The sequence below is a fragment of the Sinohyriopsis cumingii genome, chromosome 7, assembly GCF_028554795.1.
Source record: "Sinohyriopsis cumingii isolate HCF-2022 chromosome 7, ASM2855479v2, whole genome shotgun sequence".
Taxonomy (NCBI): domain Eukaryota; kingdom Metazoa; phylum Mollusca; class Bivalvia; order Unionida; family Unionidae; genus Sinohyriopsis; species Sinohyriopsis cumingii.
In genome coordinates this window covers 6,552,003-6,571,887 of record NC_142967.1, presented here as the reverse complement: position 1 = coordinate 6,571,887, position 19,885 = coordinate 6,552,003, and the positions used below count along the sequence as shown (strand labels likewise).

Genomic DNA, 19,885 nt, shown 5'->3' with positions numbered 1-19,885 from the left:
CAGTATATTTGTTTGGACATTGTGAAAGATGAGGTATGTAATAAATACATAGCTGTAATCTTGTTTTGTTGAAAAAACTAGTTTGATAGGCTATATCAGTATGTCACTATGCAATATCAACCTAACTGCCTCAACATATCTCTATGCAATATCAAATTGACTGCCTCAACATTTCACTATACAATATCAACCTGACTGCCTCAACATATCTCTATGCAATATCAAATTGACTGCCTCAACATTTCACTATGCAATATCAACCTAACTGCCTCAACATATCTCTATGCAATATCAAATTGACTGCCTCAACATTTCACTATACAATATCAACCTGACTGCCTCAACATATCCCAATGCAATATCAGACTGACTGCTTCAACATATCTCTATGCAATATCAGACTGACTGCCTCAACATATCTCTATGCAATATCAACCTAACTGCCTCAACATATCTCTATGCAATATCAAATTGACTGCCTCAACATTTCACTATACAATATCAACCTGACTGCCTCAACATATCCCAATGCAATATCAGACTGACTGCTTCAACATATCTCTATGCAATATCAGACTGACTGCCTCAACATATCTCTATGCAATATCAACCTAACTGCCTCAACATATCTCTATGCAATATCAAATTGACTGCCTCAACATATCACTATACAATATCAACCTGACTGCCTCAACATATCCCAATGCAATATCAGACTGACTGCCTCAACATATCACTATACAATATCAACCTGACTGCCTCAACATATCCCAATGCAATATCAGACTGACTGCCTCAACATATCACTATACAATATCAGACTGACATCCTCAACATATCTCTATGCAATATCAAATTGACTGCCTCAACATATCACTATGCAATATCAACCTAACTGCCTCAACATATCTCTATGCAATATCAAACTGATTGCCTCAACATATCTCTATGCAATATCAAATTGACTGCCTCAACATATCACTATACAATATCAACCTGACTGCCTCAACATATCCCAATGCAATATCAGACTGACTGCCTCAACATATCACTATACAATATCAACCTGACTGCCTCAACATATCCCAATGCAATATCAGACTGACTGCCTCAACATATCACTATACAATATCAGACTGACATCCTCAACATATCTCTATGCAATATCAAATTGACTGCCTCAACATATCACTATACAATATCAACCTGACTGCCTCAACATATCCCAATGCAATATCAGACTGACTGCCTCAACATATCACTATACAATATCAGACTGACGTCCTCAACATATCTCTATGCAATATCAAATTGACTGCCTCAACATATCACTATACAATATCAACCTGACTGCCTCAACATATCCCAATGCAATATCAGACTGACTGCCTCAACATATCACTATACAATATCAGACTGACGTCCTCAACATATCTCTATGCAGTATCAGACTGACTGCCTCAACATATCCCTATGCAGTATAAAACTGACTGCCTCAACATATCTCTATGCAGTATCGAAATGACTGACTCAACAGATCTCTATGCAATATCAGACTGACTGCCTCAGCATATCCCAATGCAATATCAGACTGACTGCCTCAACATATCACTATACAGTATCAGACTGACGTCCTCAACATATCTCTATGCAGTATCAGACTGACTGCCTCAACATATTTCTATGCAATATCTGACTGATTGCCTCAACATATCCCTATGCAATATCAAACTGATTGCCTCAACATATCCCTATGCAATCTGAAACTGATTGCCTCAATATATCCCTAATGCAGTATCAAACTGACTGCCTCAACATATCCCTATGCAGTATCAAACTGATTGCCTCAACATATCTCTATGCAATATCAGACTGACTGCCTCAGCATATCCCTATGCAGTATCAAACTGATTGCCTCAACATATCCCTAGGCAATATCAGACTGATTGCCTCAACATATCTCTGTACAATATCAAACTGACTGCCTCAGCATATTCCTATGCAGTATCAAACTGATTGCCTCAACATATCTCTATGCAATATCAGACTGACTGCCTCAACATATCTCTATGCAATATCAAACTGATTGCCTCAACATATCCCTATGCAATATCAAACTGACTGCCTCAGCATATTCCTATGCAATATTAACCTGGTTATTTCTGCCATTTAGAACAAAATCATGGTGATTTTTGTGCATGTCTTTATACAAGATAAAGGGTGCACGTTAGGAACAAAACTGGGACTAGTGGCAGTTGAAAGGCATGTGCATACATAAACAATACACTTTGTATCCCCTGTGTTTTTAGAGTCATGACCATTCCAAATGCATCCGACCTTTCCTGCCTCCATACACAGTAGCTCCACAGAATGTCACCCTGCAGCTAAAAGGAGGTCTAGTAAGTATAAGTAACTGAAGTTTATGTGTGAAACTAGTTTTAATATTTTATTTGAATAGGAATGGGTTTTTTTTGTCTCTATTGAACCATTTTATTTGAACACTTGTGAGTTAGGTATTTGATTGTTCAAAATATATATGCTTGCATGTATGTTTCCATTAACAAGCTGGGCTAATTCTAGTTGTCTTGGCTTGAATTTTCAAGTAATTTTTATCAACATTTTGTCTTACCTATTATGAATGTCACAAAATGTGAGGCCTATCAGTCAAAATGTCCATCCGTTTGTCAATTTATCATGCATTTGTCAATTTATCATCCATTTGTCAATTTATCATCAACTTTTGGTTATAGTTTTGTAACTGCCATTTTCATAAGCGGATCATCATCAGACATTGCCTGCAGGGGGATTGTTGTTGTTGTTGTTGTAGGGTTTAATGCCATTTTGCAGCACACTATAGGCTATACATGGCATTTAGTATAGCTGGTGGATGAAGAACCCTGGAAAACCCTGGGAAAAACCACCAACCCACAAGAAGCTACTGGCAAGCTTTCTGACATACCCACGTTAGCCAAGTCTGAGACTCGAACACACGCAGACAGAGGTGAGATGGGCACCAGGGGGAAGGAATATTCATTGAGATTGAAGGCAATAAGGTCACATGTCAAGGTCACAGGGAACATTTTAGGTTGTAGTCAGTGATCCAGGTTTTTGTATTTGGCAGTCCTGTCTATTATTGCCATGGATACAGTGGGATATAACTATTGCTACTGATATGGAGATACAAGGTGAAAGGTCAAGATCACCATGACTGTATAAAGTGTCAACAAGATTTACCAGTGTACATGGCACTTTCATGGGGATGAGGAATCCAGGCATCAAAGGTGAAGGTTACAGAGTGAATTGTTTAACTTTCCATATTAATTGTTAACAGCTGTATGAAAGGGAAATATCTTTGTTTTCTATATGTGTGTTGTTCTCAGGTTTGTCACTTTTAGCTGAGGAATAGGGTGTTGAGGTTTTTGGTCAAGGTTGCAGATGTTATTTAGTCCTATGTTACTGGGGTTGCAGTGAGATCATTGTAGTTGGGACAATCAGTTTACCATTTTGTTAAATGTGTGTCATTCATTTCATGTACAAATCAAATTATTCAGTATCTGAAAGTATAGATCAAAACTGGTGTATAAGTATCCACATGTTTTCCTTAATGTATGTTTTGTTTGATAAATACTAAGATTATACACTTTGGTAAATCATTTAAGAATAGTTTTAGAGAAGAAAAGCTTTCATGCTTTTGAATTTGCTCTTAAAATAAACTTAAATATAAAGCTACAAAATTCAGATGCCTCTGTACAGAAATTGAAGTGGTCTGTGATCATCAGATGTAAGACATGATGTTCTTCAGGAACTAATAGTCAGTTTAACATTTTGCAGACATGTTGTTGTTGTTGTTGTTGTAGGATTTAACGCCATTTTTCAGCACACAATAGGCTATACATGGCGGCCAGTATTAATGGTGGAGGAAGAACCTGGGAAAATCCCAGAAAGAACCACCGACCCACGAGAAGCTACTGGCAAGCTTTCTCACATACCCACATTGGCTGAATCCGAGACTCGAACCCATGCAGACAGAGGTGAGATGGCAGTGATCTGTAACGGATAGCGCTTTAGAACACTCGGCCACTCTGGCCCCCCATTTTGCTGGCATAAAGTTTGAACTAAATTATACATTTGTTTAGCCACCCTATTCCTTATTGAGTAGGTTGTAGTTTGCACCTCTAAATGCGTAACTGTTTCATTCTTGCAGAGTAAGGTGACAGAAATGTATGTCTGGTACAGTCAACTGTTGTTTGATGGAAGGCAGCCAGTGTTATTTCAGAGAAAGGACCCAGTTAAGGTAATTATGTCTTAAGCCCACCTGATAATATTTTCCATTTTCCAGTTAAGGAATGCTGTAAAGTTCCTGACATCAGGACATGAAAATGTTAGTATAAATATTGCACTGCACACAAGAATAAATCTACAACAGCATTTTTATTTAATATCTTTATTTTCTTGAATTTGATATGTGCTTACATTAATTTATGTTAAATGGTATATTGCTACATATTGTAAAGCATACAATTTAAATATTCACAGCTTTTTAAGTCTTTAGCTGTGAAACAAAGTTTTCAGTTTATTTTATTCCTGGCAAAATATTACATTTGTGATGAAGATATATTATTTAGATGTTACTTTTGATCATAGCATTCATCGTGGAGGCAGTTTATGTAATGTCACAGGGGAAAATTTCTTGCTAGATTGGGGCTTACAATACCATCTTAACTCTAGACAGGTACTTTACCAGCTGAGTTATTACATGAGCCAATGCATCTAATCAATTTCTGCAACAAATTCTTTGTGGGTTTTGTTATGACACATCATTGTATCGCCATTACTGCTATCACAATACCTACTTCCCAAGGATGAAAGTCGGATGTTGGTAGAGTATCATACATCTTTTAAACAAATTTGGGAGCCATCTCACATGTGTGTTATGTCCAGAAAATTAGTATTATAATGAAATCTGTTATAGCAGAATTTCTTGTATAATAAAACCTTTAAACAGTTGTTTTTACAACATCTGCAATTGACATAAGTGGAAGCAGTTTCTACAGAAAGTATCCCACCGTTGTAATTGGTTTTTGCCAGCTGATCTCAACTGGAGCAGTCACAGTCCCATTTTGATCTCTTGTTGTTTATTTTATAAAAGATTGCAGATTACATTTGGATGAAAAGAGTTTCATCTGGCATCTGGTACTCTGTCAGTATGAAATGGTTTTCAAAGAATTTCACATAGATAATTGGAAAACACTACAAAAGCATGTTGTGTAGCTGGGACATTGTGTTTTGGTTCCGAGTGGAAGACAAATATGCAGATGGCACAAAACATGCACAGAAATATTTTTCATTATGTCAGAGGAATTATAGAAGAAGCTTATCATAGAAAAAGAAAATAAATGATGTTATATCTTTGTACTACTTGTCATTTATTACTTAAAAGTGTCATGCTATTTTGATATACCATATTACTTATAGAAAAATCCAGTGGACTTATAGCTTGATCTCACCACTATTTGTATTGGTATTTTCTGGTCCTTCCTGTCCAGGTTGTTAACGGGACTATCAGTCTATACCTAGATGTAGATGTGGTATACACACTGACCACTCTATCAACTGGAAATAAGGGGACCCACCCACAGCCACCACCCCAGAGGGAGTTTCCTCTTCCTTATCGGGAAGATTTTGAGGGTAAGATTGTTCACTAGCATTTTGTAAAATTATAAAATCTGCAAAGGTAATAACTGATATTTGGATTCAGCCACTGAAACATGTCACTTCTGTAGCGGAAGTATTCGGCTATGATACATATTTCAGAACTGCCAGGCACTACTGAGAAAATTCTGTTAAAAATGCAGGCCAGTGATCTTTAAATTTCTGATTTTATGTTGAAATATTATGTTTTAGAGTTTAGATAAATGAATATGCTAATTAGAGTAAAATTGATTTTCCTTAAAACTGATTAACAGTTATCATATTAAAGAGGTACACTTTATAATATAGCTGAATCATCTTTTTGTTTTGAGTGATTCTTGAAACAGACAATTTTATATATGGCAAACAAAGTTGTGTCTCCTTTAGGGACTCTGTCACAGACTCTTAAATAGGCTGGTTCTCTGTCAGGTTATTCTGAACATGCTGAACCTTACAACCTTGCTCAGCAGACTGGTGCCTATGAGGTGATCCAGACTGACTCAAAGGCTCATGGGAAGGTGATGAGACAAATGGTACAGCAGATGCCTATATACTGGTGTGCTGCAGAAAAACTCAACATGACTCTTAACCTCCTGGGAAATGTGTCTTGGTATGTTACAGACATTTTCTGCACATTTTCTACACTCTGTTTTGTTTCCTTGAACAGTTTTGTATCTCCTCTTACAAACAAATTCATTGTACTACTTTTTAGGCAAGTCATTTTTTATTTACTTTATGTGATTACATAACGCTAACTTTCTGTCTCACTCTCTTATTTGGTGAAGTGCAATTTGATTTTAAATGGAAAGGAATTAGTCAGATATATATGTTTCATTGTCTGATAGAAAATGTAAAGAAAAATGATAGCCATCATGTTTCTTATTAATATGAAAAAAGGAAAATAAAAGTTTATTGTCACAATAAAAAATACTTAAGCTGTATATTAGAAGTGATTTGGTTCATGAATCTGAATTCATGTCTTAAACATTCAGGTGTACATTTTTGTTGTTTTAAAAGAGATTGACATAAGTTATCAATGGCAATTATAGTAAAAGTACTTTCTGTTATGATGTAAAAGGGGAAATTTTGTGTATTGGTTAATTGTTTAAAAAAAATAAAATCTTTGAAAACTGTAGATGATGGATGGAAGATGGATGCTAGGCAATGCCATCTATCAACCATTGCTTGTTACCACACTGCAGACCATATTTCTGATCCAGATTTTATCAGACTTATAATATGGGCTTACATCATCATGCTGTCTGACAAGTTTGATAATTTGCTTGATCTATGCATAGTAATGAGGTGAAAATGCATCTGATTGGCTGAGCTTGTTATCACTATAGAGAACATATTTCTGATCTGATTTGGATTAAACTTGGTAAATGGACTTAAATGTTGTTTTTGTTGTAGGCTTAATGCCATTTTTCTGTACATGATAGGCTATACAAGGTGACCAACAGGGCCCCGAGTGGCTGAATGGTCTAAAGTGCTCACTGTTACAGATCTTTGCCATCTCACCTCTGTCTGCGTGGGTTCGAGTCTCAGAGTCGGCCAATGTGGGTATGTGAGATAACCTGCCATTAGCTTCTCGTGGGTTGGTGGTTCTTTCCGGGGATTTTCCGGGTTCTTCCTCCACCATTAATACTGGCCGCCATGTATAGCCTATCTTGTGCTGAAAAATGGCTTTAAGCCCTACAACAACAACAACAAGGTGACCAACATAACTAGTGGAGGATGAACCCAGGTTCTTGAGCTACAGGACTCTAAATAAGCAGTAGTCCGGAGGGTAGTAAACTTCATGTCAGACAAGTATTTTTCATAATTTCAGTAGTCCAATGGCTAGAATATTAATTATTTAAACTGCTATGCTAGTCCTTTTGGCTAAAACAAGGTTTATGTTAAATTCTATGCTTGATTTATGTTTTTAGCTGTAATTTCTTCAAGCATGAACACTCGAAAATGTTTAATGGATTTTTATCATTTAATCTAATTTGTCAGTATATCTGTAGAATACCTTTAATAACTTTGTTTTGTTTATAAAATACACCTTGTATAGATTTAACCAGGCTTAGCATGTGGTTGTTGTCTTGAGACATGTTCAGTAATCTTATCTCTTCATAACCGGTTCAAGGTCAAAGTTGATGACAAAGGAAATTGTACTGCACTTAAAAGTATTGTGTGAGCATGTTAACTTAAACATAACAAAATAGTTTTGTTACCAAAGTTGGAGTATCACAGTACTATGGTTTCAGCAGTTAAAAGCAAGAAATGGACTTATCCAAGGTTCCAGAAAGTTCTCAGCCAGTAGAGGTTCAGTCCCTTTAAGGGATTCTTATAGTTGTATTGTCTGACAGTTTCTATAATGAGATCAGCAGGTTTTATTTAGGCGATCTTGCATCTTATTGGCTGAGCTTGTTATTTCTCTGCAAAACTATTTCTCATCCATTATTCAATAAAACTTATAGTTTTCACCTACCCACCTCCAGCAGTTTGTAACCCCCTACTAATTTTTAAAATGAAAAGCATGGATGATATAATAAATTTAAAAAAATTGCTCATTTCATTAATTGATTTATAATTTCAAACTTGATTGCCACCAAGCAGTTGCTAGCATTTTCACCTACCCATTTCAGACCTAGTGGAGTTTTAACACTAATGTGGCATCAATATTTACATGGGTGAGTATTTGTTGTTCAAACAACAGGAGTGATGTAGTTCATAGTATTCCATAAGCTCCAGATAATTTCATAAATTTCTTTAATGTTGACCTTTTAGGGTATATATTTTCCCCTCTGTTGTAATTTTGGGGGAAAATATTAGAATTAGACATTGCATAGATTGGATACAGATGACAACTGTTTACCTTCTATGTGTAGGACTTGCATCCACCCCTTCACTGAAAATGGATTCTTCCAGCAGCCAGAAAATGGCAGTGACCTGTATGAAGACTTTTGCCCTGACTTTAACCAGATTCTTGGTGGAATTTTAAAGCAGATTTCATCTAAAGCCTAGATTCCACTTATTATAAATTTTAGGTGCATTCAGGGTGGAATATGGCCCGAAACATGCAAATTACTCCATTACCAGGAGGAATCTGTTTATTCCGCTTATTTAGCCTAGATTCCCCTTATTATCACTTTTTGGCAGATTCAGGGTGGATTCAGAGTGGAATATAGCTTGAAATATGCAAATTACTCTGTCTTTTACTAGGCAGGATCTTTACTTCTGCCTAATTAGATGGAAATACCTGCATAAACCCCATCCAATGATGAAAATGTCAAGACAGATTTCAGACAGGTTTTTTAAGCGCTTTCTGCCAAAACCATAAAAAATATACTTGAGATTTATATTAAACTGCCTAACGATTCTTAGACATTATTGGGAATCAATGATAAATATTCACAGTAATTTTTAAAATGGATCATAAATTTTATTTTGACAGACATTATAAAATAAGATTTAGGTTTTTCTTGTCCTCATTTTCTTTGTTGCATACAAAACCTAATCCATGATGGCATCACTTAAGTCTTTTTCATTTCACTTTAAAGTTTGGTGAGATTTCACAAATATTTCAACCAAAACATTCATTGAAAATGTGGTGAGATCTCACTAAAATTTCACTGACATTTGACATAAACTTTCCTGAGATTTCACAAAAATTTTGATCAATATATAGTATTTTACTGAAGTTTCAGTAGTTTTTCAGACATTTCAGAAGGTTTCAATGAAATAATGGATATGAATTAAACAGGACTTTATTAACCAAGGTGATATTTAAGTGTGCATGAAACAAATATACAGATGTTGTAATTATATGACATCCAAGGCAAGAGATATTGGAGTTAATAATAATAATAATAATAATAATAATAATAATAATAAAGACTTTATTTAGAGAAGGTAACTCTATATACAACATGATGTGAAGAATCTGGCGTGACACTAAATAAGTGATTTTAAAAGTCAAAGTATCAAGCCTGGAACATATTCATAGGCATCTGTGAACACATAAACATATATAAAATATAAAATTATTAATCTGCCTTGAAAAATTCAGCCGTGAAAATAATGCAGTATTACAGAAAAGCATCCATTTGAGACAATTTGATTATGAGAAGAAGAAAAGCTAGGAGCCTGCCTTATGTCACTTGTACTGTAGACTGGATTTTTGATTGTACAAACTATGATGCTGTTGTGGTCTCTTGAATTAGTCCTTGTTACATAAGCAGTCATGACAAACGTTTATCATGATATAATTACTCTTATTTTACACTGAATTCAAAACACCTAGAATATTTTGATAATATACACAAAAATGCCTCACGATATTGAAAGATGATTCTACTTTTCGGCCAAGAAAATTCCACAAAGATATGACTATCTTTGATAGACATGGGTATCTGGCAACAATTCACACCAATTCAATTGTCCCTCCTTAAATTCTGAAGTTAATCAGTTTGGAGTTGTATTACTTAGACATCATCCTGGGTCAATTCCTTGTCATATTTAGCATGTTAGCCTCTAATGTAAAGCTCTTTATGGCACAAAAAGCAAAATGTTAGTCCTGGCATTCAGTTTTCATGCAGATTGACCAATTACGTTCCCACTGACTTTGCATTCAAACTATTCTCATTGCCACACATTTTTCAAATGGTTATTCAATCTTGTATCCCGCTCGAAAATTTGAATTGCCATGTTTAGCAGAAATGCTCATTCCCATCAGTTTCCATTATGCAATGATTCATTGGGCAAGTACAAAATTTTGACCAATTAGAAAGCTCTTAACAACGATCATCTGATAAACAATAAACGGAACAAATACTTATTAGAAAGCTCACTGCGGAATGGGACCGGATAGAGCATTATTTTAAAAAAAGTTTTGGGAGACGATATTCAAAAAAAGGGTCCATATCAAGGAAAATAAGGTTCAGGTCAGGAGAAAAGTGAAATTCTGTATTAAAACGGAAAACAAGATGAAAGATTTTGAGGGCAGTTAAATCCAATTGAAGTTAAACAAAAATGCAACAAGAACAACAACAACCAAAAATTTGAAAAAGAAATGTAACAAGGAAAGATGTGGAAAGAAGTTATAAATTGTGCCCAAAATAAACAATAATATTACAGTTATCAGAAACAGAAAATATAAATGCTTCTGAAAATCATTCAAATTGTATGAGAAACAATAAATTTTATTATATCTTATTGATATTTTTATTGAAATGTCATTGATATTACAATCACAAAATGGGGGGGCCGCGAGTGGCCGAGTGGTCTAAAGCGCTCACCATTCCGGATCACTGCCATCTCACCTCTGTCTGCGTGGGTTCGAGTCCAAGGCTCGGCTAGCGTGGGCATGTGGGAAAGCCTGCCAGTAGCTTCTTGTGGGTCGGTGGTTCTTCCCTGGGTTTTCCAGGGTTCTTCACCAGTTATACTGGCTGCCATATATAGCCTATCCTGTGCTGAAAAATGGCGTTAAACCCTAGAACAACAACAACAACAACAATCACAAAATATCACTATATTTTCAGTCATTTAACTTTGCAGACACACAAAAGCCAAGTCCTAATTCTGTCTTATTCAGATGATGTAAATGACTAAGTTCTTCATTCTGCCTAGATGTTGGTTAGAAAATAAACTAAGTCCAGATTCCTCCTTTCATATAATAGATGCCAGTGACTAAGTTCCTAATTCCACCTAGATGGTGGGTGGAAAATCAACCAAGTCCCAAATTATGCCCAAAGATGTATTATATAGCTGGAATTTTGACAAAAGTCCATCTTAGAGTTAGATGATTTCTAGATGGATTCGTCTTTGACTTCAGTTTTCCATGTCCGCCTTTGTATTAACCAGATTCTTAACATTTGAGGTAGATTCCGCCTGGAGTCTGCTTAACATTTGAGGTAGATTCCGCCTGGAGTCTGCTTAAGTTCCAGGTGGAATCTGCCTAATTATTTTGTATGGGGAGCATGTACCTTGTTTACACTGAAAACTTCTGTTACATCTTTATTTTTGGAACGAATTATATGAGACTATTATAAAACTGGTAATATTTACCATGATATAGAGTTTGCTAGATTACAAATAGGTTTGTACTGTATAATATGTGAAATGGTCAGTATTTAGGTTATGTAAGCAATATCAGGCCATTCTTGTTTATTTTTATTATCCAGTACCAATTGTATTTTGTATTATAAAGAATTGAAATACATGTCACACTGAATAATGAACAGGCAGCAAAACTGGCAGATATAAAACCTATGGAAATTGCCACATGTAGACCTGGTTCTTTATTTGAGAATATTAATTGTTTGCCTGCATTTTCTCTTGTGCTCACTATTTATGATTTTACATGTATGATATTTATCTTTCCTAATGCTTTTTATGCCATCACTGAAATGGGGACACATTGGTTTGGTTCTGTCATTCCATCCCATTTATCTATACATTTATCTGTTCATCCATCCATCATGAGATTCAGTTAGCAAAATTGTGCAAAAACAACTCAGCATTGACAAAATTAAATCTTGCTAGAATGTTTGTATGCTTATTAGAGGTATTTAAAAGATTTTGAATGTTAGTGTATTATACTACAAACTGCTTTATTAGTGCATAATTCCATCCTCTCAGTGGACCTTCCTTGCACATCTACATGCTTTCTTAGTCTTATTATCCAGTTATTAAGTGCCTTTTTGTATTTACCTTTTGGTATGTTTTTCATACACTGGAAAACTGCACTTCCAGCTGCATAGCTGCTTTCAAATTGTCGACCCCTTAGTTAATTGTTGATAACAGGATTCATCCGAAAATGATTTAGAGCTAAATCAGGGCTGTATGGAGGATGTGGCAAAGCTTGGATACTGTATTCCTTCAAGAAATCTCTCATGATGGTGGATTTGTGGGCTTGTGAATTGTCATGGAGTAGATGGATACCTCAAGTACTGTGGTGCAGACGGGTAGTTCTGTATGCCCTACAACTTTTGGCAACACATTGGAGGCACAAAAATGTTCACAGGTACCTGGATGATTGGGCTTTTTGCATTAAAATTTATGTATATAAAACTCACTTGACAGTCCAACTTTATCAGCTGAATTGTGGTCTTTACTTTCTTTTTTCTGATCAGGTTCAGGTACAGAAAAGTAAAACCCTGTTTCATCACTTGGGAGAATCTAATTGAACCTAAATGCCCTTATCAAATTGCCCTAATCTAATTGCCCCCTACCCAGCAGCCACTTCTGACTGACCAATCAGAGACAATGGCCTTCCAGAACATGGGTCATCATCCATGGCTCCATGCCCAATTTTAGAATGAAGAAACCACCACAAAATTGTTGGATATGACAGAGAATTCTATATGCAAACTTTATCCAGTTGGTCTTTATCAGTTGCAACATACCCTAAGAGCACCAGGATTATACAGTACACTGAATGTTTCTCCTTCCCCAAAATTTTCAGGTCACTGTCACCGACTTGTGTTGCATCACATGCATTTTTAGCAAGGGGTCAAGCAAGCTGAATTTGTAGCTGCAGATCATTATACAGATCATTTTATGGAATGTTATTTTATCAGTTGGCATTTACTTTGTCAGTTGGCATTTAATGTGTCATTGTCATCATACCTTTGCACAGGACTACCATCTACATAGAAGTAGAAGCCAAGCTCGGAGATGTAAATGGTACAGATGGAGTGTTTCTTGCCGCTCTTATCAACCAGGGAGGCTGTGATATTCTGACTGCCAATGGAATTTACTTCTTCCTGTACCCAAAATCAAAACAGTATATGGTAACAGGGGATGCTGGTGAGTATCAGTGTTGTTGTCCAGGGCTTACACAGCACATCGGTGTGATTAAAAATTCTGGTGTTACATCTTTTTAAAAAAAATTAGAAGATGAGTGTGTCATTGAGGATATAAGTGTACGATTCCGTATGTACAGAAGTTGCACTAGTTCTTCGTGTATACATGCTAAAATGCATGCACCAAACATTTGCAGGGCCCCAAATGGTCGAGTGGTCTAAAGCGTTCTCCATTACGGATCACTGCCATCTCACCTCTGTCTGAGTGGGTTTGAGTCTCGGATTCAGCCAATGTGAGTATGTGAGAAAGCTTGCCAGTAGCTTCTCGTGGGTTGGTGGTTCTTTCCGGGAAATTTCCCAGGTTCTTCCTCAACCATTAATACTGGCCGCTATGTATAGCCTATCGTGTGCTGAAAAATGGCATTAAACCCTACAACAACAACAACCAAACATTTGCATCCTAAATCCCCATGTTTGCATAGCCATAGACTGGTTATCAGGAATTGACATGGAATAATGAGATGTAACTAATTGAAATGTATACCTCCCAATAATATGAGTAGAAATGTCTACCTTCCAGTAATATGAGTAGAAATGTGTACCTCCCAATAATATGAGTAGAAATGTGTACCTCCCAATAATATGAATAGAAATGTCTACCTCCCAGTAATATGAGTAGAAATGTGTACCTCCCAATAATATGAGTAGAAATGTCTACATCCCAATAATATGAGTAGAAGTTTGTACCTCCCAATAATATGAGTAGAAATTTGTACCTCCCAATAATATGAGTAGAAATTTGTACCTCCCAATAATATGTCGAGTAGAAATGTGTACCTTCCAATAATATGAGTAGAAATGTATACCTCCCAATAATATGAGTAGAAATTTGTACCTCCCAACAATATGTCGAGTAGAAATGTGTACCTCCCAATAATATGAGTAGAAATGTCTACATCCCAATAATATGAGTAGAAGTTTGTACCTCCCAATAATATGAGTAGAAATTTGTACCTCCCAATAATATGAGTAGAAATTTGTACCTCCCAATAATATGTCGAGTAGAAATGTGTACCTTCCAATAATATGAGTAGAAATGTATACCTCCCAATAATATGAGTAGAAATTTGTACCTCCCAACAATATGTCGAGTAGAAATGTGTACCTCCCAATAATATGAGTAGAAATGTATACCTCCCAATAATATGTCGAGTAGAAATATCTAAAGCATTTGCATTCAGTTTCAACAGATCTGGCTGCTGACTCAAATGTAACACAATGTATTCTGTGTATATTGCAGAACAACCCTTTTTCTAGAGCTCAGGATACATGTACCACTTAGTTGTTGTTGTTATGGGGTTTAATACCATTTTTCTGCACAGATAGGTTATTGAAAATACCACTGGAATTCAGTTGGAGCTTCATACATTTGTACTTGTGACAGAACTGTCAGAGCTATTTAGGATTTGACTCACAATACTGTAAGTTCTTTTTAAATTTTCACATAGTATTCAAAGGAATTAAATTATTTGTTGAATTTTACAAAACATATTAACAGCACTGTCTTGTAGATTTTCTTTTTGATGAAAGAGATTCCTCCTTTAACAGCACTGTCTTGTAGATTTTCTTTTTGGTGAAAGAGATTCCTCCTTTAACAGCACTGTCTTGTAGATTTTATTTTTGGTGAAAGAGATTCCTCCTTTAACAGCACTGTCTTGTAGATTTTCTTTTTGGTGAAAGAGATTCCTCCTTTAACAGCACTGTCTTGTAGATTTTCTTTTTGGTGAAAGAGATTCCTCCTTTAACAGCACTGTCTTGTAGATTTTCTTTTTGGTGAAAGAGATTCCTTCTTTAACAGCACTGTCTTGTAGGTTTTCTTTTTGGTGAAAGAGATTCCTCCTTTAACAGCACTGTCCTGTAGATTTTCTTTTTGATGAAAGAGGTTACAAGTACTCGGTATCAATGCAACAATAGCAGGTAATGTGTTAAAGCTACTTAGATCTAGTGATACATCTATTATTGAGGGCCCACTAGTGGCAGAGTGGTCTAGTAATACATCTATTATTGAGGGGCCACGAGTGGCAGAGTGGTCTAGTAATACATCTATTATTGAGGGGCCACGAGTGGCAGAGTGGTCTAGTAATATATCTATTATTGAGGGGCCATGAGCGGCAGAGTTGTCTAGTAATACATCTATTATTGAGGGGCCACGAGTGGCAGAGTGGTCTAGTAATACATCTATTATTGAGGGGCCATGAGTGGCAGAGTGGTCTAGTAATACATCTATTATTGAGGGGCCACTAGTGGCAGAGTGGTCTAGTAATATATCTATTATTGAGGGGCCACGAGTGGCAGAGTGGTCTAGTAATACATCTATTATTGAGGGGCCACGAGTGGCAGAGTGGTCTAGTAATACATCTATTATTGAGAGGCCACGAGTGGCAGAGTGGTCTAGTAATACATCTATTATTGAGGGGCCACAAGTGGCAGAGTGGTCTAGTAATACATCTGTTATTGAGGGGCCACGAGTGGCAGAGTGGTCTAGTAATACATCTATTATTGAGGGGCCACGAGTAGCAGAGTGGTCTAGTAATACATCTATTATTGAGGGGCCACGAGCGGCAGAGTGGTCTAGTAATACATCTATTATTGAGGGGCCACGAGTGGCAGAGTGGTCTAGTAATACATCTATTATTGAGGGGCCACGAGTGGCAGAGTGGTCTAGTAATATATCTATTATTGAGGGGCCATGAGCGGCAGAGTTGTCTAGTAATACATCTATTATTGAGGGGCCACGAGTGGCAGAGTGGTCTAGTAATACATCTATTATTGAGGGGCCATGAGTGGCAGAATGGTCTAGTAATACATCTATTATTGAGGGGCCATGAGTGGCAGAGTGGTCTAGTAATACATCTATTATTGAGGGGCCACGAGTGGCAGAGTGGTCTAGTAATATATCTATTATTGAGGGGCCACGAGTGGCAGAGTGGTCTAGTAATACATCTATTATTGAGGGGCCACGAGTGGCAGAGTGGTCTAGTAATACATCTATTATTGAGAGGCCACGAGCGGCAGAGTGGTCTAGTAATACATCTATTATTGAGGGGCCACGAGTGGCAGAGTGGTCTAGTAATACATCTATTATTGAGGGGCCACGAGTGGCAGAGTGGTCTAGTAATACATCTGTTATTGAGGGGCCACGAGTGGCAGAGTGGTCTAGTAATACATCTATTATTGAGGGGCCACGAGTGGCAGAGTGGTCTAGTAATACATCTATTATTGAGGGGCCACGAGTGGCAGAGTGGTCTAGTAATATATCTATTATTGAGGGGCCATGAGCGGCAGAGTTGTCTAGTAATACATCTATTATTGAGGGGCCACGAGTGGCAGAGTGGTCTAGTAATACATCTATTATTGAGGGGCCATGAGTGGCAGAGTGGTCTAGTAATACATCTATTATTGAGGGGCCACTAGTGGCAGAGTGGTCTAGTAATATATCTATTATTGAGGGGCCACGAGTGGCAGAGTGGTCTAGTAATACATCTATTATTGAGGGGCCACGAGTGGCAGAGTGGTCTAGTAATACATCTATTATTGAGAGGCCACGAGTGGCAGAGTGGTCTAGTAATACATCTGTTATTGAGGGGCCACGAGTAGCAGAGTGGTCTAGTAATACATCTATTATTGAGGGGCCACGAGTGGCAGAGTTGTCTAGTAATACATCTATTATTGAGGGGCCACGAGTGGCAGAGTGGTCTAGTAATACATCTATTATTGAGGGGCCACGATCGGCAGAGTGGTCTAGTAATACATCTATTATTGAGGGGCCACGAGTGGCAGAGTGGTCTAGTAATACATCTATTATTGAGGGGCCACGAGTGGCAGAGTGGTCTAGTAATACATCTATTATTGAGGGGCCACGAGTGGCAGAGTGGTCTAGTAATACATCTATTATTGAGGGGCCACGAGTGGCAGATTGGTCTAGTAATACATCTATTATTGAGGGGCCACGAGTGGCAGAGTGGTCTAGTAATACATCTATTATTGAGGGCCCCGAGTGGCAGAATGGTTTAGTAATACATCTGTTATAATTGCACAATTTCTCCAACACCTTTCCTGCTGTTATGTCTTTCAATCTTAGTTGATGTCAGAGGTGGCTGTTACCTATGAATATTGGAAGTGAACTGAGGTGTCAGACTGGGATTGAGGTGTCATACTGGGATTGAGGTGTCAGACTGGGATTGAGGTGTCAGACTGGGATTGCTTTTTTATTCTAGACCTCCAATTACTAACTCAAAAAGTGAATATCACTGTACTCGGGACTTGCTACAGAAAAAGATATAGCAGTACAAAAATAGACAAATATTTCATATTTAAAATCAATATCACACCACCACAACATTTTTAAGTTTTCCTTTCATAATATTCCTTCCATTACATATTTTTAGATCTGTTTGAGATAAATGGATGAGACATAATATACCTATATGTTTACACTGTTAGGTCTGTGGCCATCCATAGTGGTGGTCCTATATTGAATGTCCAGGTCAAAGGTCAATATACTAGATTTTTAGTCACATTTTCCCTAATCATAACTTGCTGTTTGGAATAAATGGATGACTCATGGAAGCCTTTAATGATGTAATAAGAATATTGCATACCAATTTGGGGTCTTATCTTCAAGGTCAAACTCACAGGTAAATAATTTAAGTTTTTTCTTCTTTCTGTTTCATAACTTAAAAGCAGTTTTGGATACAGGGATGGACCATGGTACACTTGTACTTTTTTTATCTGATAACATCTTATGTATCAGAGCCATGGTTTATATCTTCAGGTTCAAGGTCATTGATTAATTTCCATTCTACTTGGCTTTTACTCTAATGACCATTGAGACAGATTCATAAAACAGTGTTAATTTCCATGTGTTCTCAATAACTCTGAAGCTCTATCACATAGGTCAGAGTAAAATTTTATACTTCTAGTGACTTGTCCCCAGTAGGCTGGGGACATACGTTCTGGTGACTTGTCCCCAGTAAGTAGGGACATACATTCTGGTGACTTGTCCCCAGTAGGCTGGGGACATACATTCTGGTGACTTGTCCCCAGTAGGCTGGGGACATACATTCTGGTGACTTTTCCCCAGTAGGCTGGGGACGTACATTCTTTTGACTTGTCCCCATTAGGCTGGGGACATACATTATTTTGACTTGTCCCCATTAGGCTGGGGACATACATTCTGGTGACTTGTCCCCATTAGGCTGGGGACATATATTCTGGTCACTTGTCCCCAGTAGGCTGGGGACATATGTTCTGGTGACTTTTCCCTAGTAGGCTGGGGACATACATTCACAGCATTTTCTTGTTACCTTTGAACAGAAGCTGAACAGGAGAAGCTGTATGCAGCCTCATATGGAATAATTTCTCATGCCTCTTTCTTATCATGGGTATTTCATAGTTACAGTACTGTGTAGCTCTTGTAATTCTTTCAGTTGTAAAATACATTGTGCTTTCTGAGTCAAGTACAGGGATCTGTGGAACACCAAGATCAATTTTGTAATAGGACTGGGTAACAGCAGCTCAGTTCCAACATTTGTATCATGATATACAATTTCTGAATGATATGCCCTGCCAATACACTTTTTATCAAGCACTGTTTACTTGTCCATTGCTGTTGTGATTGCCTGATATAGTTCAACAGAATTCAATGAAATGTTCCATTTACCAATATTACATATATTTGATTTAATTTACATTTGATTTAAGTTGTATTTGATTTGATCTGATTCTTTGTGGGTTTTGGAATCTTTTATTTTCTTTACATGTCAATATAATGTAATTTTGTTTACTAGGAATTTGATATTTTCCAGAAAATTCAGTTTGATCTGAGTTTTAACTTATATACCTAATAATAGAAACACTTGTTTCTATTTTTGACATAGTTCCTGGCCTTGATTGAGGGTCAAGTAAACAACTTTTTCTAGCAGTAAAATGATTGGTTCTTATCAAGGACATACAGGAGCTATGTGACTTTTACATGTAAACATGATCACATCATCCTCTTTTTCGCAATATATTTCTCAATTAGGCATTTCCGAAATTGCAAAATGCTTAGTATTAATAGTGATGTTTAGAGAGAGAGAGATCTGAGAGTCCAGGGCTTTTAAACACTTGATGTCAAGTTGTTTTCTTCTGTTGTGACCAGAAATGAACTTCTGAGTTTTTGAGTTATTAGTTAATGTTTCTCCAAATTATTTGGACTCTAAAAGATTAATTAGTTTCTTTGGAAATATTATTGTATTCATACAGAATTCTTGAACAAGGACATTTATCAAAAATTCTGTTTGGATCTCCAAGACCGAGGGATACATTTTTATGTTCCTACAAGGAACTGTAGACGT

The 19,885-nt window shown here is 36.8% G+C and overlaps 1 protein-coding gene across 1 annotated transcript in view; it reads left to right on the top strand.

The window, feature by feature from the left end:
- The window catches only part of LOC149794684 (galactocerebrosidase-like), an 86,237-nt gene that overhangs the window by 54,727 nt on the left and 11,625 nt on the right, over window positions 1-19,885 (top strand). The window contains exons 12-16 of the mRNA XM_089964292.1: window positions 2,310-2,399; window positions 4,205-4,294; window positions 5,547-5,688; window positions 6,121-6,301; window positions 13,322-13,491. Of these exons, the coding sequence (XP_089820418.1) occupies window positions 2,310-2,399; window positions 4,205-4,294; window positions 5,547-5,688; window positions 6,121-6,301; window positions 13,322-13,491 (673 nt within the window). The remainder of the gene's footprint in view (window positions 1-2,309; window positions 2,400-4,204; window positions 4,295-5,546; window positions 5,689-6,120; window positions 6,302-13,321; window positions 13,492-19,885) is intronic.